The sequence below is a fragment of the Rhinocladiella mackenziei genome, assembly GCF_000835555.1.
Source record: "Rhinocladiella mackenziei CBS 650.93 unplaced genomic scaffold supercont1.4, whole genome shotgun sequence".
Classification (NCBI taxonomy): Eukaryota; Fungi; Ascomycota; class Eurotiomycetes; order Chaetothyriales; family Herpotrichiellaceae; genus Rhinocladiella; species Rhinocladiella mackenziei.
The window spans coordinates 485,592-513,531 of NW_013550601.1; the positions used below are offsets into that span (position 1 = coordinate 485,592).

General features: G+C 51.0%; 9 protein-coding genes across 9 annotated transcripts; 4 read left to right on the forward strand and 5 right to left on the reverse strand.

Moving 5' to 3' along the window:
* Nucleotides 1–639: 639 nt before the first annotated feature.
* Nucleotides 640–2,392, forward strand: Z518_05305 (uncharacterized protein; the record flags this gene model as incomplete). Its single annotated transcript, XM_013416119.1, has 3 exons — nt 640–875; nt 928–2,137; nt 2,213–2,392. 3 exons carry the CDS (start codon nt 640–642, stop codon nt 2,390–2,392), a joined length of 1,626 nt encoding a protein of 541 aa, XP_013271573.1.
* Nucleotides 2,393–2,828: 436 nt separating this feature from the next.
* On the reverse strand, nt 2,829–3,683 carry Z518_05306 (dephospho-CoA kinase; the record flags this gene model as incomplete). The annotated part of the gene is made up of 1 exon (XM_013416120.1): nt 2,829–3,683. One exon carries the CDS (start codon nt 3,681–3,683, stop codon nt 2,829–2,831), a length of 855 nt encoding a protein of 284 aa, XP_013271574.1.
* Nucleotides 3,684–7,695: 4,012 nt separating this feature from the next.
* Z518_05307 (uncharacterized protein) lies at nt 7,696–9,252 on the forward strand (the record flags this gene model as incomplete). The annotated part of the gene is made up of 1 exon (XM_013416121.1): nt 7,696–9,252. The coding sequence occupies one exon, from the start codon at nt 7,696–7,698 to the stop codon at nt 9,250–9,252; it is 1,557 nt and encodes a 518-aa protein (XP_013271575.1).
* Nucleotides 9,253–9,258: 6 nt separating this feature from the next.
* Z518_05308 (uncharacterized protein) lies at nt 9,259–10,611 on the reverse strand (the record flags this gene model as incomplete). The annotated part of the gene is made up of 2 exons (XM_013416122.1): nt 9,259–9,845; nt 9,897–10,611. The coding sequence occupies 2 exons, from the start codon at nt 10,609–10,611 to the stop codon at nt 9,259–9,261; spliced, it is 1,302 nt and encodes a 433-aa protein (XP_013271576.1).
* Nucleotides 10,612–11,083: 472 nt separating this feature from the next.
* Z518_05309 (uncharacterized protein) lies at nt 11,084–14,317 on the forward strand (the record flags this gene model as incomplete). Its single annotated transcript, XM_013416123.1, has 1 exon — nt 11,084–14,317. One exon carries the CDS (start codon nt 11,084–11,086, stop codon nt 14,315–14,317), a length of 3,234 nt encoding a protein of 1,077 aa, XP_013271577.1.
* A 389-nt stretch (nt 14,318–14,706) lies between these two features.
* Z518_05310 (uncharacterized protein) lies at nt 14,707–16,116 on the reverse strand (the record flags this gene model as incomplete). The annotated part of the gene is made up of 1 exon (XM_013416124.1): nt 14,707–16,116. One exon carries the CDS (start codon nt 16,114–16,116, stop codon nt 14,707–14,709), a length of 1,410 nt encoding a protein of 469 aa, XP_013271578.1.
* A 2,409-nt stretch (nt 16,117–18,525) lies between these two features.
* Nucleotides 18,526–19,395, reverse strand: Z518_05311 (uncharacterized protein; the record flags this gene model as incomplete). The annotated part of the gene is made up of 1 exon (XM_013416125.1): nt 18,526–19,395. The coding sequence occupies one exon, from the start codon at nt 19,393–19,395 to the stop codon at nt 18,526–18,528; it is 870 nt and encodes a 289-aa protein (XP_013271579.1).
* A 2,816-nt stretch (nt 19,396–22,211) lies between these two features.
* On the reverse strand, nt 22,212–23,771 carry Z518_05312 (uncharacterized protein; the record flags this gene model as incomplete). Its single annotated transcript, XM_013416126.1, has 2 exons — nt 22,212–23,058; nt 23,125–23,771. The coding sequence occupies 2 exons, from the start codon at nt 23,769–23,771 to the stop codon at nt 22,212–22,214; spliced, it is 1,494 nt and encodes a 497-aa protein (XP_013271580.1).
* Nucleotides 23,772–25,977: 2,206 nt separating this feature from the next.
* On the forward strand, nt 25,978–27,855 carry Z518_05313 (uncharacterized protein; the record flags this gene model as incomplete). The annotated part of the gene is made up of 1 exon (XM_013416127.1): nt 25,978–27,855. One exon carries the CDS (start codon nt 25,978–25,980, stop codon nt 27,853–27,855), a length of 1,878 nt encoding a protein of 625 aa, XP_013271581.1.
* Nucleotides 27,856–27,940: the final 85 nt, after the last annotated feature.

Below are 27,940 nucleotides of genomic sequence, written 5' to 3' on the forward strand. Positions count from 1 at the left end.
TTTCGTATTTTAACTATCTAGTATGTATGTACCGCCTACTGAGTGGCATCAATTTTCGCTTTATCAACTCGACGCCTATCATTGCCCGCCAGCTCTTTGTTGCCTCCTATCTCTATCTCTGATCGCATCCTGGGGATAGGGCCCTATCATCTCCTCTACCTAATCTGCCCTATCACCCGTCTCTACCTAATCTGCCCCATCACTTACCTCTACCGAATATGATACTGCTGCCGCTTCAAAGCCTCGATCTCTCTGTGGCTCCGGCCCATCATGTACAGTACAAGCCTTTCGTGACGCTCTACAAGTCGTCCAATTTCTCTTACGCCCAGACGCTACGATGAAGCTGTCCCCTTGTACAAAGGCCCTGTCCTTGTGGCGCACAAACCATGCGTCGGGAATCAAGATCCTGGGGAACTTGTGCCTTCTTCATTCTGGGCTGAGATACCCACTTGGTTTGCTCACGCCGGTTCCAGTCCTTGAGAAGGAGAGTCAAAGCGTTTCGTTCCATGTCGTCAACAGTCAGAGCTTTGAATTGCTTCAGCTCCCTTTTACCTTTCTTTTTCTTTTTTGGCCTCTTTTTCTCCTTTGTTTAGTTTCGTCGGACTCCTCCTCTCAACTCTTTTACGAAAGTGAATCACGATGGCAGAAACCACAAACGAGAAGCAAGCGGTTCCTGTTGGAGGAGGTGAGGCTATGTTACAGCCGTTGAATGAAAAGCTTGAAGAGAGTACAGCTGCACCTCCTCCACCAACAGTGGAAAATATGATCACACGAGATGGATTTCGCGTCCATCCACAACCGACCAGTGATCCCTTGGATCCTCTCAACTGGTCTAGCTTTCAAAAGCACTCGATTCTTGCCATCGTCATGTTCAAGTACGTTTCTAGATCTTGGCGCAAGTCTCCGAACTGTTTTTAACCATTTCAGATACTTCATGTTTACATACATAACCACCACTACAGTCGCCAGTTTTCCTGATTTACAGGAGCAATACGATATCACCTACTCGCAAGTCAACTGGACTGTCGCAATCCCCGCGCTGGGGCTCGCTGTCGGTCCATTGATCTTCAGCTCGCTTGCCGACATTTTCGGCCGTCGTCTTGTATTCATCATTGGCACGATCATGGCTCTGGCATCGACCGTCGGCGCTGCCAAAGCTTCCAACTACGGCGGATATATGGCTGCACGCTTCTTTCAAGGCTTAGGCGTATCTCCAGCGTCAACCGTCGGTTTGGCCGCCATCAATGATATGTTCTACGAGCACCAACGAGGGCAGAAAATCGGACTCTGGGTCCTGGCAATCGACAGCGGTTTACTAGTTGGTCCGATCATCGGCGGGTTCATGAATATTGTCTCGACTGCCTGGATCCAATGGTTGACAGCCATCTTCTTTGGCGTACTCCTTGTTCTCGAAATCTTCTTTTTGCCTGAAACGCTGTATCCGCGAAATCACATGCTAGCCAAACTACCCATGGCGACCGCCTCGGACGAAACGGGTGTTGATATCGAGAAAGTCGGCCGAAGACGGAGCGATGCAGGATCTGTCGACTTGCCACGAACCAAGAAACTCCCCTTCATCAACATCAAGCCTGTCCCTGGCATGCGCCATCCAGCCGTCTACGACTCGATCCTCCGCTTCGTCCTAACCTTGAAATTCCTCGCTGTCACCATTGCCGTCGTGACGTATTGCTTCCTCTGGTACTGGTGGGTGCTGAGCGTGATCACGATGCTCCCGGCCGCGTATCTGGACTATAAACCGCAAATTCAAGGGCTCCTCTTCATTGGACTCCTCCTCGGTACGTTGTTTGCCGAAGTCTTCTTGGGCGGCCACCTCAGCGACATTGTGTGCTCGCGACTGGCGAAGCGAAATGGAGGCGTCCGGATTCCCGAGATGCGCCTCTGGTTGATCTTCCCAGCTGGCCTGCTGAGTGCCATCGGCTTAATCGTGTGGGGAATCAGTGTCGATAGGGCCTATCACTGGATGGTTGGGCAGGTCGCCTTTTTCCTGTTCGCTGCAGGAATCCAGATGGGAAACACAGTTGTCTGTGCCTATATTGTCGACTGCTATCCGCTGCAGAGCATGAGCATGATCACATTCTACGCTGTACTGCTGAACTTGTCCGCCTTTATCAATCCGGTATGTCCCTCCTTAAAAATGATTTGCCGCCCATTGAGTTCATTTCAGACGCTGATTAATTGGTGATGTCTCTAGTTCTTCATTGCCCCCTGGCAGACCGATTCGGGCTGGACCTGGTGCTTCGCTGCCCAAGGAATCATCGTCTTTTTTGGCGCACTCCCTATCTTCGCCTTTCTACATAAATTTGGCCCTATGTTGAGATCCAAGACCGGGACACCTTCTTGGGTCAATCCGGAGTTCGATGCGTCGCTGTAGAGATAGATCGCGCACTGTCATGTTGAAAGGAAGAAAATACCCACTTGAGAGGGTTTTCGCTTCCCATCAACCACATTTGAACCAACCTAAATCCCGCATTTTGAATTTCCTTGGTGGCAAAATTTTTTGGACATTTGCCGTGCTCGGTTAGTTGTCCGTGCGGTGTAGGAACGTGTGAGCAGTATCTTCACTGAATACAATACTTCGGTTGAACAGTGAGGTATCGACTGTAGGCTTGGTTCATGTCTATTGCGTTCATGGTGTATCATTCGCATGGAATAGGCTGGTTTGGTCATTCAGCTTCGATCATTTCGTTGTCAAATGTCCTAAGTTCATCCACGTTCAAAGCCACCAATCATGAAATAATGCCATTCATTGGCGTGGACCTCTGCTCAGCCTCATCCTGAGATCTGTCTGCCCAAACCACGCACCTTCCTCAGATTTTCGTCTTGGCCAATTCTTCTCCTCTTTCTTTAATGATCTTCCGTCGCAAGTACCAGTTCCAGAAAACCTCCCAGGAAGCAACGGTCGCCATGAGAGGAGGAAAGACCAGCAGTAACAAATCCCACCATCTCGAGCTCCTTGATTTGATCTTCTGCATGACGTCTGCGATTTGAAGCTTCAAGTCTTCCTTGCTCCCATCATTGTAGAGGACATAACCTCTACCTGCATCTTTCTTGCCATTATTCCTATACTCACATCTCACGGCCTTTTCACGAACATCGACTTGACTCTTGACCCGATTCTCTACATCTTCGGGAGACAAATGTGGATCGCGAGCCCGAAGACGTTCCAGCTGAATCTTTGGATCTGAAACGGCGACCACGATGACGGTGCTGCAGAAGATGTCCAACCCAGATTCAAAGAGAAGGGGGATGTCCAAGACAACTGCCCAATGTCCGTGAAGATAGTAGTACAGCATTGCTCGAGCCATGTAGAATCGCACGGCAGGATGGACAATGGCATTAAGTTTCTTCCTATCTCTTATTCTCTCTTCACTGTTTCCAAAGACCCTTCTTCCCAACGCGGGTCTGTTCAATGGTCTGCCATTGCCGTTCGGTCCGTTTTCCTTGCCGGCGCATTGAGGATCCGACGGTGGAAGGAGAAGGTCTGGGGTCGTGGGACCAAAGGTCGATACTATGCGACTGTATCCCCACGTGCCTGGTTCGACGGCCTTGCGTGCGAGGAGGTCTGCGTCGATCAAGGGTAATGAGTAGGGAGGGGAGGAGAGCGTAGTTGAACAAGTAGACTTGCCCGTCGCAATTGAGCCCGTGAGACCAATTACGTGCATGATGACAGGGTTCTAAAATCTATTCGCATTGACAAGTCGACAACTTCACCTATCTTACCGTTCATGTATATATATATAAAAAGGAGGAATGTATTTACCGAGAGACTGCGGTTCGCGTTGAGTTGGAGCTCGGCTACCGGTTTCGGGAGTAATAATACAGTGCTTTTCAAAGATCCACCATACATTCTTGTCTCGGTGCCCAGACCTCTCTCGGAAGAGAGTTGATCCGTTCCGGGTACTCCACGAGGTGACAAGTTCCATTCCATTTCACAGCTCAGCCACATCATATATCTACTATTGCTACAGCATGACCCGACCAAGAAACAGATGGAGATTCTTCTCAGAGTGTCAGAATTGACCCACCATGCGTATTTGGCTCTTAGTAACAGAGAATAGCGAAGAGTGCTCGATTGACGACAAGCTGAAATGAAAAAGGGCTTCGTGTTCCGATAGCAAATACTCTTCTCTCTTATATACAACCGATGGAATTTCCCCGTCGATTACCCCACAAGAGTTATCTTCCAAAACATCGATTTCTCCTCCCCTACACCATCAGGACCCTTCCTTAGAAGCACCTGGTTCCGACGAGCTTAACTCGCCAGAGACCATCGGCACACACGACCCAGTATTAATTCAACCCAGCTTGAAGAAGCATGACGGTTTCGATCTGGGGCTTGTCTCCTTGGTCGGTAAGACTGAATAGTCTGTGGTACGTAGCGCAGTGCTGAACACGACTAGAGTGCTCTAATTGGCTGTAACAATCGCAATCCCCGGGGCTGCGATTGTCATCGAGCTTGCAAATAGATTATGGCTCGCGCGATCCTTCGTCGATACAGGACTTAGGGCGGAAATACCCCAAAAAAAGCCCCCTCCTATAGTCCATCTCTGACGAACTTATAGATGGGGCGCCGCAGCCAGTGAAAGCTTCAGCCACACAAGTTCAACTGCAGAAGAGTTTGAATCAGTGACCTCCCAACGGTATGAACAAGACGACATCATCAACAATCACTGGCTGGAGCATTACGTTACCCATCTAGGGCACCTAGAAACTCAATGGAGCTAGGCCGGACAACCCTCTTACCTCACCTATGATCGAACACTAGTAAGGCCCCTCAATTCTATCGGTTCGACTGCAAGCCGAGTGTTTTACCACTCGGTTACGTCCTTGATAGGTCAACCATGATTTGGTGTCAATTTTGAAGCAGTTTTTGGCAGTATATAATATAAACTTGAAAATTTTTTTTTTTAAAAAAATTTGGGAATCGCCTCTTGGTGTTGTGCGGCAACGCCAAGAGCAACGAGCTGGCCAATCACGTAACTATTTTCCAGGATCACGTGCTAACCTCCCGGGGGGCCCTTCCAACTCGACATGATCCCCTCGTCGCCCATCGGATCCAGTCTGTGGACCACCTCAGACAAGCTCTACTAGTCACACTCGAAATGGCTCTGTCAGACAGCTGGTGCCTAGTGCCAAGAGCCCCTATTCTGGCCTATATAGAGGGCTTCCCCCCAATCCATAGTTGCACGAAGTTTCACCCCTTCTATCCGCATCTCGCAACGTTCGACAGGCTCGTAACGGGTCGTTAACAGACGAGCCTCGATATCGAGATGATCCATGGATTGGATCCGATGAAAGACCCCCGCCATCGGATCCAATCCGTGGACCGTGTGGCCGGGGGGCATCCTACTCGATAGAGGTCGACGTCCTGATATCGAGATGATCCACGCATCGGATCCAGTCTGTGGACCACCTAGTGTAGCGGGGCGCTACGTGCATGGATTATGTAAGGGGCAAGCAAACATGGGTGGGTATAAAGATGGCGAGAGCGTTGAACTTTTCTTGTAATTAGAGCTTGGTGTGTGGTTGCTCAACAGCTTTGACGACGACATCCTCCCTGCATGACAGGCACTCAAGTGCTAAACCGTTCATCACCTTTACACTAGAAGCTCTACTAATCACACTCGAGATGGTTCGTAACCGAGCGTGAGCGTGAACGGACATACCTTGACGTCGAGATAATCCACGGATTGGATCCGATGGGCTGTGGTATTTCATCGGATCCAGTCTGTGGACCACCCAGATAATCTCTACTGATCACATTCGAGATAACTCGGATGGAACGTTAACTTAACGGACGAGCTTCGATATCGACATGATCTATTTTTTTTTTTTTTTTTTTCTATTCATAGACTGTCCCAGCCGCCTTATGCAGCTATGCAGCGTTCGACTATAAGCACGAATATCAGCATAAGCAGCAGGATGTGTAGCAGTATGAGCAGAAACAGAAGCGCGTACTTCGCCTCGACATCTCCCCGGCTTTAATCTGTAGCTGAGAGAGGTCTGGTTGATTGATTAATTGATTGATTGATGTTGTCTCGGTACCGCAATACAATTAATCAAATGACCTATATAAAATTTCGGTAATTAAGTGAAATGACGAATTACTATCCATTAACATTCCATACGAGTCATCTCGACGTCAAGGCTCGTCGTCCGTTCACGCTCGGTTACGAACCATCTCGAGCGCGATCACTAAGAGCTCGTCTAGGTTGTCCACAGATTGGATCCGATGAATTACCACGACTCATCGGATCCAATCCGTGGACCATTGTCGATATCGAATAGGGTGCCCACCCCCCGGCCACTTGGTCCACAGACTGGATCCGATAGTGGTGGTCCGGAAAATATTTAATCCGATGGGTTGTGGCCCGGAAAACGTTTAATCCGTTGAGGGTAGGTTGCCCACGGGATTTCATCGGATCCAATCCATGGACATCTATCGAGTAGGGGCCCCTCGGGGCCACATGGTCCACGGATTGGATCCGATGACGACGCGGCAAGGGGAGTGCCAACGTGCCTAGTTTCCCACGTGACACTGCCAAGACATAGGCTGACGTTATTGGGCCAGCACGTTGCTCTTGGCGTCACCACACAACATCAAACCCTAAACCAGGCGGATTCAAAAATTTTTTTTTTTTTAAAAAAAAAAAATCAAGTTTATATTATATACTGCCAAAAACTGCTTCAAAATTGACACCAAATCGTGGTTGACCTATCAAGGACGTAACCGAGTGGTAAAACACTCGGCTTGCAGTCGAACCGATAGAATTGAGGGGCCTCACTAGTGTTCGATCATAGGTGAGGTAAGAGGGTTGTCCGGCCTAGCTTCTAGGTGCCCTATATGGGTAAACGTAATGCTCCAGCCAGTGATTGTTGATGTCGTCTCGTTCATACCGTTGGGGGTTCACTGACTCAAACTCTTCTGCAGTTGAACTTGTGTGGCTGAAGCTTTCACTGGCTGCGGCGCCCCATCTATGAGTTCGTCAAAGATGGACTATGGGAGGGGGCCCATTTTTTGGTATTTCCGCTTTAAGTTCTATCTCGATGAAGGATCGCGCGAGCCATAATCTATTTGCAAGCCCGATAGCAATCGCAGCCCTAGGGGTTGCGATTGTTACAGCCAATTAAAGCACACTATTCGTCGTGTTCAGCGCTGCGCTATGTGGCTGAGTCGTGAAGTCGAATGCAACTCGTTGCCTCGTGGATTTTGACACGAATGCAAGAAATGGGTGGACGCGCCCGCCACGCGAAATGCAATACGCTAACAAAATTTCCCGTATTGACCCAGACCTCTCTCTCTCGAGTACCCGGAACGGGTCAACTCTTTTTCCGAGAGAGAGGTCTGGGCGCCGAGACAAGGGAAGGCAGACGAACGAGGCTGATTTCGGTTTCTTTCATCTGGATATTAAACAACCATGTCAGAAAGACTACCTATCAAATCTCCACTGCATACTTTCTTGTGATGACACTGCCTTGCTGCAATCCTAGCGTCGTTTGTGACTAATACTCTACCTGACGAACTTGCCTTCTGCCATTTACATTCTCTAACCCATTTAGAAGTAGAGAAGCGTTCAACCCCCAGCCAAATTAATACAAGTAGAGTAAGTTCGTCAGAATGAGGATCCGCCTCCTCCAAACTCCTTAAAGCAAGCTTTTGGTGCAGTGCAAATTATGAGCCTGCGAGCCCTCCGATCTCCTCTGAAAGCTATTGGACGAACTCGCAAAATTTCTCAATCAAGACCAGTTTCCAAGATGACTCGAGTCCCGCTTCCTTTGACACCAGCCGAAAAGCTTTTTCGACAATGTCTCTTAGACTGCCGGAGCCAAATGCAGTCTGTTCCCGGGATGAATGACCTGGTGCTTCGCTGGACAGGAGGCTGGGTTCGGGACAAGTTGCTGGGCGTCCAAAGTCATGATATTGATGTGGCGTTAAGTACCATGACAGGATGGCAATTTGGTCAAGCTATGCAGATATTCATGAAGGAGCATGGCGCCAAATATGAACAAGAAGCGGAAACTCAAGGCATCAACTCCCAAGTCAAAGATATCCACAAAATCGCCGCCAATCCCGAAAAGTCAAAGCACCTTGAAACCATCACAACCAAAATGTTTGGAATCGAAGTCGACTTCGTGAATCTGAGAAAGGAAGTCTACAATGAGGAAAGTCGCCACCCACAAATGGAGTTTGGCACCGCAGAAGAAGACGCTCTGCGTCGGGATGCTACAGTCAACGCACTCTTCTACAACCTCGACACTCAGACTGTCGAAGACTTCACCAAACAAGGTTTAGAGGACATGGAAAAGAAAATCATTCGAACACCTCTGGCACCACATCAAACTTTTAGGGACGATCCCCTCCGAGTCCTACGACTGATTCGATTTGCCTGTCGACTTGGATATGAGATTGAACCAGCGTCGAAGGAGGCGATGAAAGACAAGAGCATCCACGAAGCTCTGCGAGTGAAGATTAGTAGAGAGCGTGTGGGAACCGAGGTTGGCAAGATTATGGCCGGCCCTGATCCATACACTGGATTGAAATACATCAACGACTTCGATCTCTACAATACTGTCTTCGCTGACCCGGCTGATTTAGAGGGTGGTGCGGACCCGCAGAAAGCCGTCATAGCCTACGAGGGACTACAACGGATCTTAGAAGAAAAATCTTCGATCTGTCTCGGCTTAAAGCCAAAACAAGATCAAGCTTTGAGTTGGTATCTAGCCGCCTACACGCCGTGGGCAGAGTCTTCAATGAAAGCCTACAATGCTTCTAGAGAGGGCATCAAGGCGACGAACATGATGAGTAAGACTTTGAAAGATGCTATTGATTTACGACCCAACATTCTCAAAGCCATAGCATTAGTGGAGGACGACACGGCGACGCGAGGAGATGTGGGTATGGCGATCCGACAATGCAAGGAAGCTTGGAGGTCGCATGTTCTCTATTCCCTTCTCTGTGATCTTGCAGAGCAGGAATTTTCTAAAGTCGTCAGTCGATACCAGAAGTTTGTCGGGTTCATCTATGAGCAAAAACTGGAAGAGGCGTACGCCATGGTTCCAATTCTGAAGGGCAACGATATCAAAGACGTGCTGGGCGCGCCTAAGGGTGGTCCATGGCTGAAGAAAGCCGTGGAGAAACTTGCTGAATGGCAATACAACCAGGAGGAACCAACCAGGGAGCAAGCAATGGAAATGATTGCCAGCAACAAGGCGGAGCTAGGTCTTGGTTGAGATTCTCTACAGCTTTGAGGACGCATGCTTGCTAGCTCTCAACTTGACATCTCTGGCCTCTTGACGAACAGCAAGATCAAGCATGATCTCCTCACTACCGCCACCTACAACATGAACACGCACATCTCGACTAATCTGCTCGATTCGGGCTCCTCGTCCGGTCTTTGAATATCCTGCTCCGCCCATGATTTGTTGAGCTTCGCGACAGACACGTTCAAGACATCTTGTGCTCATAACCTTAAGCAAAGCCGTCATTCCTCCGACATTGACTTCCTTACCCGTAACCCGGGAGGTTTCAATGATATAGCACAGTTGTTCCAGGAAAGCGTGAGCAGGTTCAATCAAAAGGCCAAAGGAGGCGATCTTGGTCTTGATGGCGGAATGCTCAATCAGTGGTTTTCCAAATGTTTCCCGTTCGCAGGCATACGTGTATGCGTCTTGAGCACAGACTCTCGCCAATCGGAGAGCAGCAGTAGCCAGAGACAATCGTTCTGGATTGAAATTCGACATTATAAGCTGGAATCCGTGGTTTTCCCGTCCAATGAGATTCTCTACTGGCACCTCGACGTCTTCAAAGGTGATGAAAGTCGATCCTATGGATATTAGCTGAAGAACAAAAAAAAATGAACAGAGGATTTTCATACCGCTTGCATGAACTCCCTGATTTTCTATTCTCCTTGTTGTGACGCCTTTTACCTTCAAAGGCACCACTAACAAGCTGATACCCCCATGACCCGGTCCTCCTGTCCTCACAGCAGCCGTACAGTAGTCACACCAGATCCCATTAGTGATCCACTTCTTACTGCCATTGACCACGTATTTTCCTCCTCTTCGCTCTGCAGTGGTCTTGATATTCGCGACGTCGCTCCCTCCATCCGGTTCGGTGATACCCAGACAGAACCTCAGCTCTCCCCTCGCGACCTTGGGCAACCATTTCTGTCTCTGTTCTTTGGTGCCGAACGTGCTGATAGGAGGGCAGCCAATACCATTTCCTCCTCCTAAACCCCAAATGGGACCGCACCAACCAAGACGGCTGAGCTCGTCACCGACTATGACGCTGCACCATGTATCCCATTCTTCGTAAGGGATTCCGGCAGGTTGTTGAACGCCACCAGCATCTGCTGGGTCTACCACGGGATGCACGATTGAGAATCCCAATTGACAATGGCGCAGACGAACACTTTCTGGTACTTGGCCGGCAATCTCCCAATCTTGGGCGTAAGGGGCGAGTTCAGTATCTACATACTGGCGAACGAATGCCCTGAGACGATGGTGCTTCTCAGTATAGTATGGGTTGGTCGGGATATCGAGCTGGGGGAGAAGTGGCTCAGAGAAAGGAGCGGGCGCTTTAGGAGACATTTTTGCAGTTGGTATACAGCAACACCAGTGGCAGAAAGAACAAGGAATCCCGGAGCTCCCAGAAGAAGACAACTACATCCTCAACACTGGCGTATATTCAGACGTTTCCGGGAACGAGTGAGCGCGGGGGCTCCCATTGAAACCGAATGCATCTCCCCTCTGAGTTCGAGCCTCGGTCTGATTTCCTTGCTCACGTGAAGTCACGTGAATTTCGGTTTCTGGTCTAACCTGAATTGATGATTCCATGGCATCTGTGGCAGACGATTTAGCACCCAAATTCTGGCCAGTATGCCTACGCCAATCACCAACAGTCACGACGTCGAACCACATGGGCAGTTGCAGGACCCAATTTCCCCAACTTGCGGTAGTATAAGCATCGCGCTTATGCGATCCTTTACGAGAGCTGCCAATGGAATAAGCAAATACACTCCCAATCGTTTCCTGCCAGCACAACCCTGGCTGTCAAGCTAAGATGGAGTCTTTCAAGGAGTTCACTGCCAACCAGATACCAGTCAATCCTGACGAGACACCACGAGAACAAAATGCAGACCGGTCAGGTGAAGATATCAAGCAAGGGGAGTCGGAGAATGGATCAATTTCCCAGCAAGATGTCACCGTCAACGATCACTCCAAGCCGCTGAAAGTTGATTCAGAAGAATCCGACAATAAAGAGAAAGTTGTGCCACAGATGTATCCTTTGTTGTCGAATAATCCGCCCGAGTCTCCTCCATTGGCACCGGGAAACCGAGAATCAGAAGACGATGAAGAGGAGCTCAATCTCTCCAAGTCCTTTAATCGGGCCGCAAGCCCCTCTCCAGCAAGGTTACAGCGCAACAGGGGAACCTTGGTGAGTAAAGTCGGGGAAGAAGGCGTCATCAAAATGCACAAGTTCACTCTCCATGAGACCGCAAACTACTACTACATTGTCGGCTCAGACCTGCTGGACTCCGCGTTTCGCATCTTGAAAATCGACCGGACGTCCGAACCGGGGGAACTGAACATCACCGAAGATGACATTGTCTACACAAAGAAAGAAACGCAGCAAATTCTCCATGCGATCGACGAAGGGAATCGAGCCACAGGCGGACTCAAGACCAAGACCAGCTTCTGGGGTCTACTCGGTTTCATCCGCTTTACAGCTCAGTACTACATGATCTATGTGACCAAGCGAAGTCAAGTGGCCATGATAGGCGGTCATTACATCTACCAAATTGACAAGACAGAATTGATGCCGCTGGTGACGCCAGCCTCCACACGGGCAAAGACCGATAGACAGCTGGAAGAAGCTCGATTCATCGGTATCCTAAACAATCTCGACCTGACCAGGTCGTTCTACTTCAGCTACTCGTACGATGTCACCCGGACCTTACAACACAATATCATGCGCGAACGTGGAGCATTACAAGAAGGTCTCGCTGAGCCTCGCAAATGCGACCACAATGACATGTTTGTCTGGAACCATCATCTCCTCGAGCCTGCGAAGCAAGTACTCAGAAATCCTTTTGACTGGTGTCTGTCAATCGTACATGGCTATGTCGACCAAAGCGCTCTATCAGTTTACTGGGGAAGAGTGGTCTACGTGACAATCATTGCACGACGGTCACGTTTCTTTGCCGGCGCCAGATTCTTGAAGCGCGGCGCGAATGATCTCGGATACGTAGCTAACGACGTCGAAACCGAACAAATCGTCTCCGAAATGCTGACGACTTCATTTCATGCCCCTGGCCCGACCCTGTTCGCCAACAACAAGTACACTTCATACGTCCAACACCGAGGCAGCATTCCACTACACTGGACACAAGACAGCACTGGAGTCTCACCCAAGCCCGATATCCATCTTAACGTGGTGGACCCATTTTTCAGCGCTGCAGCCCTTCATTTCGACAATCTCTTCAAACGGTACGGAACTCCCATCTACGTGCTCAACCTGATCAAATCACGGGAACGGACTCCACGAGAATCCAAGCTGCTCAAAGAATACACCCTCGCCGTCAACTATCTGAATCAATTCCTGCCCAAGGACAAACAAATCCTCTATCATGCTTGGGACATGAGCCGAGCATCCAAAAGCCGCGATCAAGACGTCATCGGGAGTCTCGAAGCCATTGCAGAAGACATCTTGCCAAAGACAGGGTTTTTTCAAAACGGCAACGACGAAGAATCGGGCCTCAAACTTCAAAGCGGCGTGGCACGGACAAACTGTATCGACTGCCTGGACCGGACCAACGCAGCGCAATTCGTCATCGCAAAGAAAGCATTGGGCTACCAACTGCAGGCCCTCGGAGTGATCGAAGAGCCGTCCGTCGAATATGATTCGGACGCGGTGAACCTGTTCACGCACATGTGGCATGACCACGGTGACACGATCGCAGTGCAATACGGCGGTTCGCACCTCGTCAACACGATGGCAACATACCGCAAAATCAACCAATGGACCAGCCACTCGCGTGACATGGTCGAGAGCTTCAAGCGCTACTACAACAATTCCTTTATGGACGCACAACGACAGGAGGCGTACAATTTGTTTCTCGGCAACTACGTCTTTGCCCAAGGCCAGCCGATGCTCTGGGACTTGACGACGGATTATTACCTGCACCACTCGGACCCCCGGTCCATGTTTGGCAAACGTCGTCCTAGCTATCGGCAATGGTACACACCGGAATATCTTGAGTTGCCAGAGATGCCGCCGTCGATTTGGCCGCGTGAACTCCGCGAGCGACCGCTCAGCTACTTCGACGACTTCTGGGTCGAATATTATCGGCCTTTGGCCATTTCATCATTTAAAAAGCTCTTCTCCTTCAAAATGCATTCAAACCTGCGCTATATCCCGATCAGCTCCACGTCGGCGGGGAAATATGATCTGTCCCCGTTCAAAGTACGAACGGCTAACGAGAGCGATGGCGAAGGTCAGGACAGCAAGTCCCATCGGAAAGGCGTGAAAATCGTCGCTCCGTCCGACGACACGGCGTCAGATCGTGGCGTTGGCGCTGATACCGCGTCCTCCATCGACGCATCGGGCGCACTCAACACCTCGACACCCAACTCCGGCGTCGAACTCACGCCCAAACCTAGCACGTTGGGTCCCTGGCTCGACGCACAGCAACAACTCCACAACACACTCCAGCGCCGACAGTACACAGGGATCATCAAAGAGGCATCCTTTGAAGCCCAGTCGCCAGCCATACCGAAAATCCCTAAACTCCCCACCACAACCACAAGCGACCTGACCAACAGCTCCCTCCTACTCGGTCCGCCGACAAAAGCAGAACTAGCCCTGCAAGCCTTCACGTCACTGATCTCCAAATCTCTCGACCCGCAAGTGCGCCAGGCCGACGAGTACCAACGCTACGTCGCCCACCCGTCGACGATCCCACTGGTTGTATCGTCCGAGATCGACCCCGCCACTGCACCGCTCGAGTTCCTCGAATACCTGTCCAAGACGACCAGCGACCCGGCTGATCACAAGGTGCTGCAACACTACGATGACGAGCGCGGCGCCGTGAGTCTGACGCTCGAGGAGCGCGCAGAGGCAAATCTCGACGAGTACACGGAGTACCTGGCCAGTGGGGCTGTGGAAGATCCGTTGACTGTGCTCGAGGAAGATGGGGGCAAGAAGCGATATAAGGCGTATAGGAAGTGGTTGAAGGGGAAAAGTCTATTTAAGCAGCGGCCGGTCGTCGGGGAGGATGTGGATGGTACTGGTTGAGGGAGGGGCCGTTGAATCGGATTGTCCTCGAGACCGACTGGTTTTGCGAGTGACGAGTCGACGGGATCGGACCTAGTCAAAAAGGATGAATTATTGTTTTGAATTGACACGCACATGTACGCCCATTTACACCCATTTGTGATACCCTGATAGAATTTGGCCTTTCGCTATACATCGTGCATTGGTCGGGTCAAAGGAACGAGAATGCGCGAAAGATGAACTGAACTGGGTCGAATCGGATCGAATCCAACATGCACAGCTGAAATTGTCTTTCCAAAATGTCAGTTTTCAAACGTTCATCATGTTAGTGAGGCTTGTGCGAGCATCCACGCCGATGTTCTGAGCCGCGACACGCCGTCCAGTTAGCCATAGAAATAATATCTCTCACATCAAGGGTCGTCATCTTCAAACAGGCCCTTCAATTCCTCCTCCTCATTAACCAAACGACTCTTGACGTCCTCCCACTCTTCTTTTCCCATCACGTCGCCTAAAGACCCCACTATGGACTTTAACCTCTGCATAACACTCACCACAGCCTTCACATTCCGCATGACAAGCCTGGTCTCCTCCCTCCTGTTTACATCCTTGTCCTCGCTCGAACTCAGACTCTCCAGCTCATCGACGCAATTACACCAGCACGCTACGACACCGCGGAGGATCTCTGCAAACCACTTTTCCCTTACACGCCGAGCACAGACATGAATCACAGTCTCCAGCACGGCCAGCACGGCCAGCACGAGCGGTGGTGCTGCTAGCGTGAATGGATCCATCAAACCCACGCGTAGGAGTGGGAGGAATGTCTGTAGATGTTTGGCACTGGTGATACCCATGCGGCTAAGTATCGGAGGGAGTTGCGCGAGGAGCAGTGTTGTTAGGGGCACAGAGATGGTGGAGGAGAAGGACTGTGTGGATGACGAGAGGTGGAAGAGCGATGCGAGGACGCCGTGCCGGAACAAAGCTGTTAGTTGGGATTGGCGGGCCAGGAGTTCATCAGAGGAGTGCGAAGGCTTCAGAGATCCGGTGTTGGTTTTGCTCGGAGGGGCCGCCTGTTCTGTAGTGTTTCCGCCAATCTCGTTCTTTGCCTGCAGCCGAGTCTGATGATTTGTTGCCACATTGGAAGAGAGGCCGCCGAGGGCCACGAACCGGGCATCCACGAGAGCCAAATAAGCCGGATACAGCTGGCTTAGCACACTCAGACTGTCCTCTTCAGGCGTCAAAGTCGGAAGAAGCATGAAGTTCGCTTTGAGGGCATCGACAAACACCTCTGCCAGCCCCGTGCGCTTAAGTATCTCGCTCTGCACCGAAATCAATACCTCACAGAGTCTTCGAAGCAAATTGCAGCCCGAAGCCTTGTAAGTACAATCCGCGTCGTCAATCATGTTGAGAATAGGCGGCACGAGGAGGTGGAAGTGTGCTTCGATCGCAATCTTCCTCTCACCCGGCGGCAAGAAGGTGTAAGATGTCAGAATATACCTGAGCAGTGGGACAGTGAAAGTGGTCTTCCATGGCTTTAGCGCTTCGTCCTCGAGCGGGCTATGGAAGTGTGTGCCCAGCGGTGCCGGTTGGGGGACGAGGGCCTTGCGCCCTGTTGAGGTCAAAGATGGGTGTTTTGTGTTTGTGAACAATGTTTTGATGACTTGTACTAGAAGGTCGAGGAGGGTATTCGGGAGGGTTTCAACGCTGCTCCCTCTGGGGTTGGAGATAAGGTCGCGAGCCTGGCCCCGGAGTCGGGTTGTCTGTGACGGCTCATCGGCAGAAGGGGTCGAAAGAATGGTCAAGATGTTCTCATCTTCGTCCATGGTGAATTATAGCGGCTATTGCGTTGAGGCTCACGATGAAGCAAAGTATTCCAATCAATTGTGGTAATGTATACGTGTGTTGTGGCGCTCCTCTGTACGTTGTCGCTGTTGAGGAATCCAGCACTAAGCGTTCAGATTATGTCAGACTGCACCGCTGGAGGTGAGTAGAAAAGGTCAACAGGCCCGTTAAGGAAGATGGAGAAGAAAAAGATTCACACCAAGGAAGTTTGTCACGGACCAATCGGCGATCGCCCTTTTTATATATCAGCCGGAAATTTTGTTATCAAAGCTTGCCCTCAATCTCACGGGATTTCCTACTATTGAATGTTCTAGAGCCCAGCTGACGAGGTCTTTCAGCCTTCTCTACGGCTTCAAATAGCATCTGACAATCAGAGAAGGGCAAAAGGGAGTCCGAAATGGGCAGAAAAATCATCCGTAACTCTTTCTAGATCGGCCAATCCGATAGGCATCAATGCAAACACAAGACTCCTATAAAACGGCGACTCGCTCGTTTTTACACGTAACGAAAATCATCCCTTCCAACCCAAATCCTTTGCTCTCCCCTGCCACCTCTCCTTCTCAGCCTCAGAAGCACGGAGCTTCTTCTCCAACTGTCTGATTCGCTCAAGTTTGTTCTGGCGATGCTTTCGTGAGATCATTGCATTCCTTGTTCGCTGGGCCCCTTTCTTGTCTGCCATATCGACGAACTGAATCTCCAACAGAGGATTCTTCCTTGAGGCGGAAGTCTGCACCTGTGTGGAAGCCCCTCGATGTTGAGTGGATTGAATGTCCATCTCAGGTTTCGGTGATGGAGGTATCGCCTCCAGGCAGGGTATTACTGGGCAAGTCCTAGGCTCTGACTTTGGCTCGTTTCGACCCATGTCGGGTTGATTATGTCCTGCATGTGATGCTGGCTCAGGGGGGATCTGAGACCCAAATCCCACTGTCAATGTCGGATTGGGACAAGGAATGTCCCCTGGGAAGGAAACTGCAAAGGGATTGGTGAAGAAGATGTTTGGAAAGGTGGGAGCTATTCCGGCATGGGCGACGGGATCTTTCAGTGAACGATTGGGGTCCGAAGAGGAAGAAGAGGAATCTGTTGCATGTATCTCGTCCTCGAAAACTTGACAGGGCGCTTCATCGCATTGAACGTCATCAAAGCAGGCCCAAGGATCTGGGTCACTCGTCGGAGAGGAGGCAGGATAATGGTTATTGTGATGGCGTGATTGAAAATTTCGCTGGTCAAAATTGACCAGAGGATAAGACCGAGGATGCGAAGTGTATGAAACCGGACAATCCCACACGGGCCCTTGGTGAGCCTTATGGCGGGAAGAGGCGGAGGAATTGACGGATAGGCTTGACAAATGTGGTGGCAGCCATGGTGAACAACTATCCAAAGCGATAGCTGAACCAAGATCTTCGAGGATTGCAGGCGCCTTGCCTTGTCGCCTGGTGCAAGGCTTATGGAAAAAGGGAAAAGAAGAAAGTGGAAGAAGAAGAGGAGATGAGGGTTGAAGAAGAGGTAATGAGATGCCGGCCGTCCGAGACGGACGAAGCCATGCCTGATGCAGTAACTGGACAAAAATGAGACGGTCTGACGAGAAATTTGTCGATTGAGAGGAGGTGGAATCTTCTCCGTCAGGCGGGACCCATTTAGGCGTCTACAAATGGCACCCTCAGGGGTGTCTCATCTGCGTGGCATCGATGGCTTTCATCGATGACTCATCTTCTGTTCAACGCCATGCTACTCAACAAGGAAACCCAAGGATGGCCTGGAAACTCAATTCCTCCGCCCGATGGATGACTTCTCCGGAGTTGGACAAAATACAAAGTCGAAGACAAACCCAGTTTCCTATTCTATGTTCACCATCGCTCTCGTACCAGATACCACAAGCATCTCTTTGTTCATCTCCAGGTTCCCCAAAGGTTGGAAGCGTCCGTTCCATATCGATCTTATTCAGAACCTTGATGATTTGATCGACGTCTATAAAGTTACACATCTTCATCGCCTTGCTCTCTGGGCTGTATTGAATAGTCCAGCAGCAATGATGACGAACTCCTCAACGGTCGAGCCGACCTCGGTTGATTCTTTCGTGAAAAAGTTCCATTTTGCCGATCTGAGCTCTGGCCCACGTTCTAATTTTACTTCGTTGTTTTTACGTGTTTTCATGTGGATATCAAGAGTTGAATTTCATCGCTTTATGGGGGGGAAGAAGGGAAGAAGGGAAACCGGATGATATCAACTGTCCAGGCATGAATTATCTACAAGAATTTAAGTGTAGTATTGTCCCGCCCATGGTACATTGACGGTACCTTTTCCCAACCGCGCTATGCTAGACAGTAAGCAATGGACAAACTCTTGACGAGTCAAAATCTCCGGAAGAACCAATTGATATGTATCCCAGCTGCTTACGAGCCACAGGTCATATCAATCAAAGGGGTGTAGTTGGTATCGACAACAGCGAAACTGGGCGTGTCTGCAAAGTCGTCCAAAATGTAGAAGAAGTAGTTCAAGCTGCTGAAGCTGGCACAGGAGACTTGCCACCAGTAGATTTGCAAATTGTCGACGGAGGGAACTGCGGCTCCGATGGTATCTCCAGTGATTGGGAATCCGGTCTCGGTCGTCCAGACTTCTTTGCCTTGGGACACTGCTCGAACTCTCTCGACTGCTGCCCAGTAGGCATTGTTGGCAGCTCCATCGTCGATGCCAACGCCCTCGAAGTAAGGATATGCGTCATTGCCGAGCCAGTCCACTGCTTCAATCACCGGTGTATTTGCGCCATCAACCCAGGCAGTCCAGGTGTCGACGTGACCGACGGATTTGCTGCTTGCCCCTAGACCCCACAACATGCCGCGGACATCATTGATTTTGGCAGCGAGAGTGTTTGCATCGGTGTCCCCTCGGTAGAGATCCTCCGAGCCAACGGAAACGGCCAGAATCCAGTCAGATCCATATTGTTGAATGGCTTCTAGCAATGCTTGCTTTTCGGCCTCAAAATGTGCATCGTCTTCGGTCCACACGCCGACAAGGAGGGTTGTACCGGTCCGAATAGCAGCAGGAACCGCGTTTGCCAGAGTGTTGCAGTCGCTTGACGCGTAGAGACGAACATTTTTGAATTCTCCTGGGAGCCCGGCGAGAGTGTTGAAGGCAAATTCCCAGTCAGATTCACTTCGACAAGCTCCGGAGGCAAGATTGGCTCCAAGGTTGAAGCCTTTATAGAAGGCGCTGACGCCGGAGACGGCGGTAGCCGCAAGAGCCAGAAGTGGACCCGCTTTCATCTTGAATCAGGAAAAAGAAAACCCAAATATGGTAAAGATCGAATAGTTTGATGAAACGAATGACTGAAGTGTATGATTCTGCTAAACGAGGGACTTGGGATATTTTCAAAAAGAGAGTGACTTGAACGAGAGAAAGTAAGGAGCAGCACTCACTTAAAGAATGAAAAAGCGGTCATGGCGTCACCTTGTCGATGGACCTTGCCTAGAATTCACCTCCCTGGATAGCGAACGAAGGGATGCTGGGGATCAGCCCGGCCTGTGGAGAAGAATCGCCGGAAATGTGCAGGGAAAAGGGGCGCGCCACAGACTAACACCCGGCTCTTGGAGAGCACTCGAGGGCCCCCCTAACACCGCTACGGGCGGGACCTGCGTTTAATGAGCCTGTTATTGTTGTTGGCTGTGCCTGCGTTAGCGTGATTGTAAGATTGAGAGGGCCTGGGCATTGACGAATGACCAGTAGATGCTCATGGCAATGCGTTGAAGAGTGGATGGAAAATTCAAACATCCCCATCTTCGACCGGATCGACTGGTGGCATTGCCAAATACCCAAAACAATGCCCAAGATAAAAATAACAGGTGCCCAAAAAATAAACAGCTGTGATTCCCTTGGGTAGGACAAGCCCAAGTCGCTCCTGTTTTCCTTTTCGCAAGCGTTAACTAACCTCAACACCTGAAACACAAACAAGACCTTGACAAGATAATATGCTGTGACTTTTGGGGATTTCGAGAAAGATTTTACTGAACTTGGAATACCGTGATTAACCCAGGATTCAGGAGATCCGAGACAAGGCAAAGGCTGGTGCTCTCGGCAATCTTCATTCTCAGCATGGACACCGACATCTTTCAACCATAATGTCGTTGCCGGGAAATCCGCCTCCGGTTTAGGCGGTCCTGCCGCTTCGGGTATGGTCGCGGGCTGGGCGCGCCGCCGTCGCTATAAGAACCCCGTCCCCATCCCCCTCACTCCCTCCCTCTCGACCTCTCTTGTGCCTCTCTCCCGCCTCTGTTTCCCTGACGCACCGTCGTGCCACTCGATCCCGCCTGAATCCTCCCCCGGGCCGCATCAGCCCCCCGTCCTCGATTCTGCGTCGATTCTCTACCAGCTCTTTCAAAATCTGCCTCGCCTCGTCCACCCTCCCAATCCCCGATCGTCCCAGCCTCTTACAATCTCGAGGAGGGCCCGTTTCGGCCTTCTGTACACTCTCGAGGAGGAGCCCGTCTCGGCTTCCCGTACACTCTCGAGGAGAAACCCGTTTCGGCTTTCCACCCCTCAAAGTCCCCAATCCCTCCATGGCACAATCGACCCCACCGACCGCGCGCCGTGCAGGCTCAGCTGACCCCGTCCATCATCCACGCCTCGACCGGGGTCCCTGGGGGTATGGGCGTCACTGTCGGCGAGTCTCATTGTACCGTACCACCTAGCGAAGGTGAATCCGTGTGATGAGCTCCGCCGGCGTTTATTTCAGACTCGCAAAAACCAGACTTGCGAATGCCCGAGAAGATCGCCAAAACTGAGGATCTTCGGTCCCTGTGGTTGGCCTTCAGCTCTCCGTGCTGCACCGCCGGGGCTAGGATTCTGCATCTTGACCAGGTGCACAACAACATGGAAGACGACGAGGCGCAGCTGATCTTTCGGTACTGGCCTGCAAAGCAAGCTGAGCGCCGTACTCCTGTGTCCAGTCACAAAAATGCCGCACGGCTTGATCGGCAGTGTGCCTCTATTGCTGCCTGCTCTCCGCCTCGAATTTGCAACATCGCGGTGGGGGCTGGGTCCTCCATTTTGGCCCTCACCGGCTCGGGGGAAACGAGTTGTCATCCAGAGACAAGGGTGCGACAGCATACTACAAGTGGATTCTCAGCCGCCGTCTCTTCGTTTGAGCTGAAAGCAAGTACAGCGTTCCCTGAAGAGGGGCTTGCGAACGGCGCCATAGAGGGGGAGAAGTGGGATTCGCCAGACACGATTTCGCTCGGGCATTGACGATCTCGATCCCGCTATCGGTCGAAGAAGCCCTTGGAACCCTACGATGACTACGAATAAACTCCCACCGTCGGGTTTTCATTAGTCCCGACTTCCCTCGCTTTTTCTGCTCGACCGAATAAGTCGACGACACGACTTCTCCACCCACCATTTTGTTCACTGCTGGCAGTTGAAGAAACAGAACACCGATAGGAAGAGCTCGGACGATGGTACAATCTACGGCGGTTGGAAATAGCCACCTTAGCACTAACATCCACAAAAGATTTGTTCAGTCACAGACCATCACAGACCTTGCTCTGAACTGAGAATGCAAGTGTGATGATTGAGGAACTACCTATGAGGGTAGGCACGGCCACTTATAGCCGGTACTCGTAGGCAGCAGCAGTGCTGCCTACAGGTATCACGTGGTAAGGATCCAACTTTCAATGGAGAGGTCAGGGTAAATGATCTCTCTCTCGCACAATGTACCGCTGGGAGGTCAGTACCACCTCTAGAAGACCCCACCGCTAAGACGAGGATCACCATAAGGCTGGGAGTTGCTGATTGGTTCTTCTCGCCTCATCATGGAATCGCGAGAGGGTCAGGTCAATTCTATGGTTAGGATAAAGCACTTCCGAGCTGGTAAGAACGAAAATGCTTCAATCTCCATACGAAAGCCCAGTTGAAGAACCTGGCTCAAATAGCAAAGGTCGAGATATGCTTCAGTAAAATCAGTGTCGTACGAAACCGAATCACAACCGGGCAACTCATACAACTCTTCATGCCACTGCCTATAGAGTCTGACTCCAGGCGGATTTGAAGATAACCCAGACGCTGATCCTGAAAACTCCAATAAATCCTACTGAAACTTCCTTCCTCTATCCAACTCCACCTCGAGATCCACTGGACCTGCACTCGTAGGGGGTTCTCTCGATTTCATTTCAGCACTGTTGCCACCCCTGCCCATAGACTTCAAGGAGCGCACCTTTCTTACTGGGCGCGACTTTTCCAGCTTCGACTTCATAATATTCTTCATGAGCGCGTGCTCCGTGTTGAGATGATCAAAGTAGTCGTCTCGACTTTCGAGGGCATGGCCCTTCAAACTGCATTCCTCGTGGGGACAGAAATAGCGTACACCTAATGCAAAGGATTCCCAGCGAGGAGTGCGGGCCCGGCCTCGCCGTCTCTCGACAAGGATATTTGCGTAAGTGCGAATCTCCTCCATATGTTTAGGTTCCTCCAGCCACTTCGTCGTGGCAGTCTCCATTTTGCGGAAAATGTGCTTCTTGAAGATCCCGAGATGGATATCAAATCTGTGATACATTTTGTAGGTATGTTTCATCTCATTGCTGGGCTCCAACGTTCTATTTCGAGAGCGCCTGAGCCTTTCAACGAAGTGTTGCGGTGAGTGGTCGTCGTCCCACCCAAAGCTAAGGATCAGTTCAATAGATGGGTCATGGAGGCTGAACAGTTCGTGGACTTCCTTCATGACTTCGACTGTCGGATCCCGCAGTTCAGGCTGTTTGCTTCCGTCGAAATATTGCCCAAGACGGGGCTTAGAGGACCGACGAGCAGTGATGGCCTCGGCAACTTCTTCTATCGACGGCGGAGCATGTAGAGTCGAGTAGTCCTCGTACGAGCAGAAGGCGTAGGGCTTTGGCTTTGGCTTATCCTCCTGATTGTCCATAACCGTACACAGTGCTAGTCTGGATCAGGGAGTTTGTTAGTGTCAACTCTGCCTCAGGGGGAAGGAGGAGGCAAGAGAAACTTACGTTTGACACTGGAAAGCGTCCTTCTTGAACTTTCCGGAATTGGGCGGCACTAGTAGGCTAGCAGAGGGCGAATTGAAGCTGAACTTGTGTATCTTGAAAAAATCCCAGAGCAGCGAGTCCTCCTTGGTCTGCGGCACGCTCTGATTCTTCTCGAATTTATCGATGCATTCATCTACGCTCATCCCAAGCATCCCAAGCATGATGGCAATGAGCCCCCCCGTGCTCGTACCTCCGATGTAGTCGAAATAGTGGCATGGCAGGTACTTTCCCTCACCAAAAACATGATCTGGAATGTCCTTTCGCGATATTCGGTCGGTCGCGGCGCTAGAGAGCGCTTCAGGCTTGAGGTTCTTCTCTATGTTTTCGATCTCTTTCATCAGCGCCCGCAGAATAACAAGCGAAGAATACACCCTTATACCACCACCATCCAGCGTCAAAATCAATTTCCTCGACCATAGCGGCGATGTCGTCAACAGATCAGATGTCTCTGATTGTGTAGACGCTTCCGGTTCGACCGTGGAGTCAGTCCTTGGTTCGACGAAACCGACCTGAACGTGAGGCTTCGGAGGTGAAGAGTCTGGTCGTCGAAGAGCGGATTTGGGCGGATGAGGATCGTTTTGCGTTTCTAGATTGACGACTTCGGTCATTTTGTCAGAGATACAGTTCGCTTTGGGAGCCACGTATCAACTTGGAATCTTTCCAATCTCATGAGCAACTTCATGGGAGTGGAAAAGACGTGACTAGGCTGGTTCTAGAAGGTGCTCCGCAAATTTAGGCAAGGGCAATATGAGATTGGAAGCTCAGCGCCAACCTTTCTCTTGCTTCAACCTTTGCGCCGCAACAGTGTGATCTTGATTGCATGGCTTCCGTTCAATGTCCACAATTTGTTTAATTACTCTCGATGTTCCAGCAACCCATTATCTTTCGAATTCTGACTAAGAACCCCCTATGTCGATTGCCAATGGTGGTCCTGGCAATGGGAGCCTTGACCTCAATAATCCCAACTTCGATGAGCCCCGTATGAAGATGATCGACTTCTTGGACTCCAACAACGACGGAAAATTCGTTTGGGACGACAACGGGCGACAGACGGATCAAAAGTGGACGGCAGACCTTGACAAAAGCTTCTTGGCAAGACGCAAAATCTTCAAACCTGATGAAACGAAATCGGCTCTCGATGACACAGGCCCCTTTACCAATCGGAGTTTCCTTGCTTCAACAGAATTGGCAACGATCTACGAAGTCGTTTGTAACAAGTGCTACAGAATGCGTTGTTGGGCCGAGAGAGGGTTGAGCTAGAAAAGGCCACGAAGGCTGGGGTGCACGTGACTAGGCTAGTCCCAATGTGGACTGCCAACAATGGCGACAATCTTTGTCTATATAAACATGCGAGGCAGGACCTCAACTTGATAGAGAACAGAGCACTCCTTCAACTCAAGTTGTACCACAAAGTTCGACAGAACGTAAAGGTGTTGCTGGGAAATCCGCCTTCGGTTCGGGTATGGTCGCAGGCTGGGCGTACCGCCGCTTTTGACGTCGCTATAAGAACCCTCATCTTCCATCCCATCCCTCTCTTCCTCCCGTCCAATCTGTTTTTTTTTTTTTTTCCCTCACTTCCGTCACCCTGATGCACCCATCGTGTTTCACCCGACACTGCCTGGTATTCCCCTGCCACATTGGGCCCCCTCGATTCTCCGCCTGGCTCCTTCAAAATCCGCCTCGCCTCTCCGAGTGCGCCTCGATCAACCCTCCCGAATCCCCGATCGTCGCCGCCTCCTCTACACTCTCGAGGAGGACTCGTTTCGGCCCCCTCATGTCCCCTAATCCCTCCATGGTGCATTTGACTTCACCAGCCGCACAACGTGTAGGCTCAGCTGACCCCCTCCATTATTTACGCCTCGACCAGTGTCCTAAGGGTATGGGTGTCGGCGTCCGCAAGTCTCCTTGTACTGCCTTACGAAGGTGAATCCGCGTGATGGGCTCTGGCGTTTGTTCCAGACTTGCAAAATCCCACGGAGATCGTTGTCGCCGATAATAGCAAAATCGAATATCCTCTGGCGCGTCGTGATTGACACTCAGCTCTCCATGACGAACCGTCGATGCCGGGAGGAAGACATGGAAGATCTCCAAGGGACTGTGGACCTCTTCCTGACAAAAGGAGGGGATGTGCAGGAATCGACACCTCACGACTGATAAATTTCCGCGGTTTTAGTAAGATCTGCTCGACAATAAATGGGTGAGACAATGGGAGGGAAGGAACAAAAGGCGAGAGGCAGGGTATTGAGGAAATTAAGGAAGGGTAGAAAGTGATCATATTGATTTGAATCCGCTAGGGCGGCAAAGGAGCTTGACTCTTTGACCCCTCCTCAAGCTCAGAAATATATTCCGTCTTGTCAAAGTATGCCGTTCCGGGGAGCTGGCGAATCTCTCTAAAGTCTGGTTCCCCCACGGGGAACTCTCTTAGCTCGCCGGATAGCACGGGCTTCGAGCTCGATGGCGAAGTGGAACTCGGGCGGGCTACCACGAGAGGAATTCGACTGTAGGGGCGGGGTAGAGAAGGGTAAGCTTGAGGAAAATGAAGCGAGGGATTTGTTAGCCTGGTACAGCGCTTGAACAGGTCGACAGGCCGGCTGCCGATCATCGCTATAGCAAAGGCAGATCAGTGAGAGAGAAATGGCGGCGAGGAAGGGACGCGGCACTAGATGAAGAGTGGTTGGTGGACCAACCGCGTGGTGCAGGGCAAATCTTGGCATCGGGGGAAGAAACCCTCCCAAAGCGGCGGCACTGATCGCCAAATTCGGCGGGAAATTTCCCTGCAACGTGACTTGAACTGTAACTGATGTTCACAATGCCATGGCAATCCGGAGAAGAAGATTTATCCTGCTTGTGGTAGCATGCATTCTCTTCTTGCTCTGGCGTCTACCGGATTCTGGTTCCAGTCAGCCTGGGACCATTCGACATGAGATTCTGATCACTCAAGAGGAGTCTATTCCGGGAGAGTCTTCACAGTCTCACGGAGCAGAGAGAGAGCCAGAGCCATTCAAATCCCAATCGTCCAGCAAATCCACGCCTCAGGACACGCAGAAGTTATCTCAAGTACATCCACTTCTCAGCCCCATTACTGACTTTATCCCGGTCCCCAAACCCCCAACATCTAAACTTCCTCGCGTTCAGTATGGATTCAAACCCGAGAGCAAGGCTGCCACAGAAATCCGCCATGCCCGACTGGAGAAAATCAAAGAAGCCATGTTCCACTCATGGAATGGCTATCACAACAGAGCCTGGCTGAAGGACGAATTGGCCCCGGTCACAGGAGGTTATAGAACGACTTTGGGCGGCTGGTCGGCCACCTTGGTCGACGCACTCGACACTCTCTGGCTCATGGGCCTGAAGGACGAGTTCGAAGATGCACTTCAAGTGGTATCTGGCATCGACTTCGACACTCCTGCCCATCTTCCCATCAACGTCTTTGAAACGACGATTCGCTATCTGGGCGGCCTGCTGGGCGCATACGATGTGAGCAATGGGAAATATCCCATCCTGCTCCAAAAGGCCCGGGAAGTCGGCGACATGCTCTATGCTGCATTCGACACCCCCAACCACATGCCAGTGACTCGCTGGTCGAAGATCGGCGTCGAAGTCGCCGAGGGCAATGCTCTAATCGCAGAGCTCGGTTCACTCAGCTTGGAATTCACACGACTCACGCAACTTACGGGCGATCCGAAATTCTACGACGCCATCCAGCGAATCTCGGACTGTCTTGAGAGCCAGCAAAGTCGGACCAAAGCACCGGGTCTGTTCCCTCACACCGTCAATGCGAGAGAATGTTATTTTGGCGACGGCGTCACATTCTCCATCGGCGGCTTTGCAGACTCGGTGTACGAATATTTCCCCAAGGAATATCAATTGCTAGGCGGAGCCATGGAGCAGTACCGATCCCTCCATCAAAATGCCACCGACGCTGTGAAGAAATTCATCCTCTTCAGACCCATGACGCCGGATAATGAAGATATTTTGATGGCAGGTACACTCAAGGCGTTCAGACCGGGACACGTCGAATTGAACCCACAAATGCAACATCTCGCCTGTTTCGCTGGGGGCATGTTCGCGCTGGGATCCCAACTTTTCAACTGTCCTGATGACCTCGACGTCGCTCGGAGACTAGTGCACGGCTGTATCTGGGCCTACAACCAGACCCCGACAGGCATCATGCCCGAATTGTTCCACGTCGTCCCCTGCCCTGACGAAAACGACGACCCTGAATGTAACTGGGACGAAAAGGCCTGGTCCAAAGACATGCTGCGGCGCAACTCCAACGACGAATCTTCTCAGGACAAATACCTCCTCGAATCCGAGCGGTTGCGCCAGAAAGCCCAGCGTCTTCGCCTACCCAAAGGCATCTCGGCAATCGCCAGCCGAGGCTACGAACTGCGTCCCGAAGCCATTGAATCCATCTTCGTCTTCTACCGGATCACCGGGGACGAAACGCTGCGCGAATCCGCATGGCAAATGTTCGAAGCCATCACGTCCCGCACCCGGACAGAATGGGGTTTCTCGTCCATCGACGACGTGACTAATGTGAATACGTGGAAAGTGGACAAGATGGAGAGTTTCTGGATGGCTGAGACATTGAAGTATTTCTGGCTGTTGTTCGAGGAACCGGGTGTGGTGTCCCTCGATGAGTTTGTGCTGAATACAGAGGCGCATCCGTTTCGATTGCAGACGAAATAATGCAGAGGTCAAACAGGTTTGTATAATGAGTAATGACACCATGAACGAATGTGAAATGGCAAGTAGTTTCCGGTTCATGTTCGGC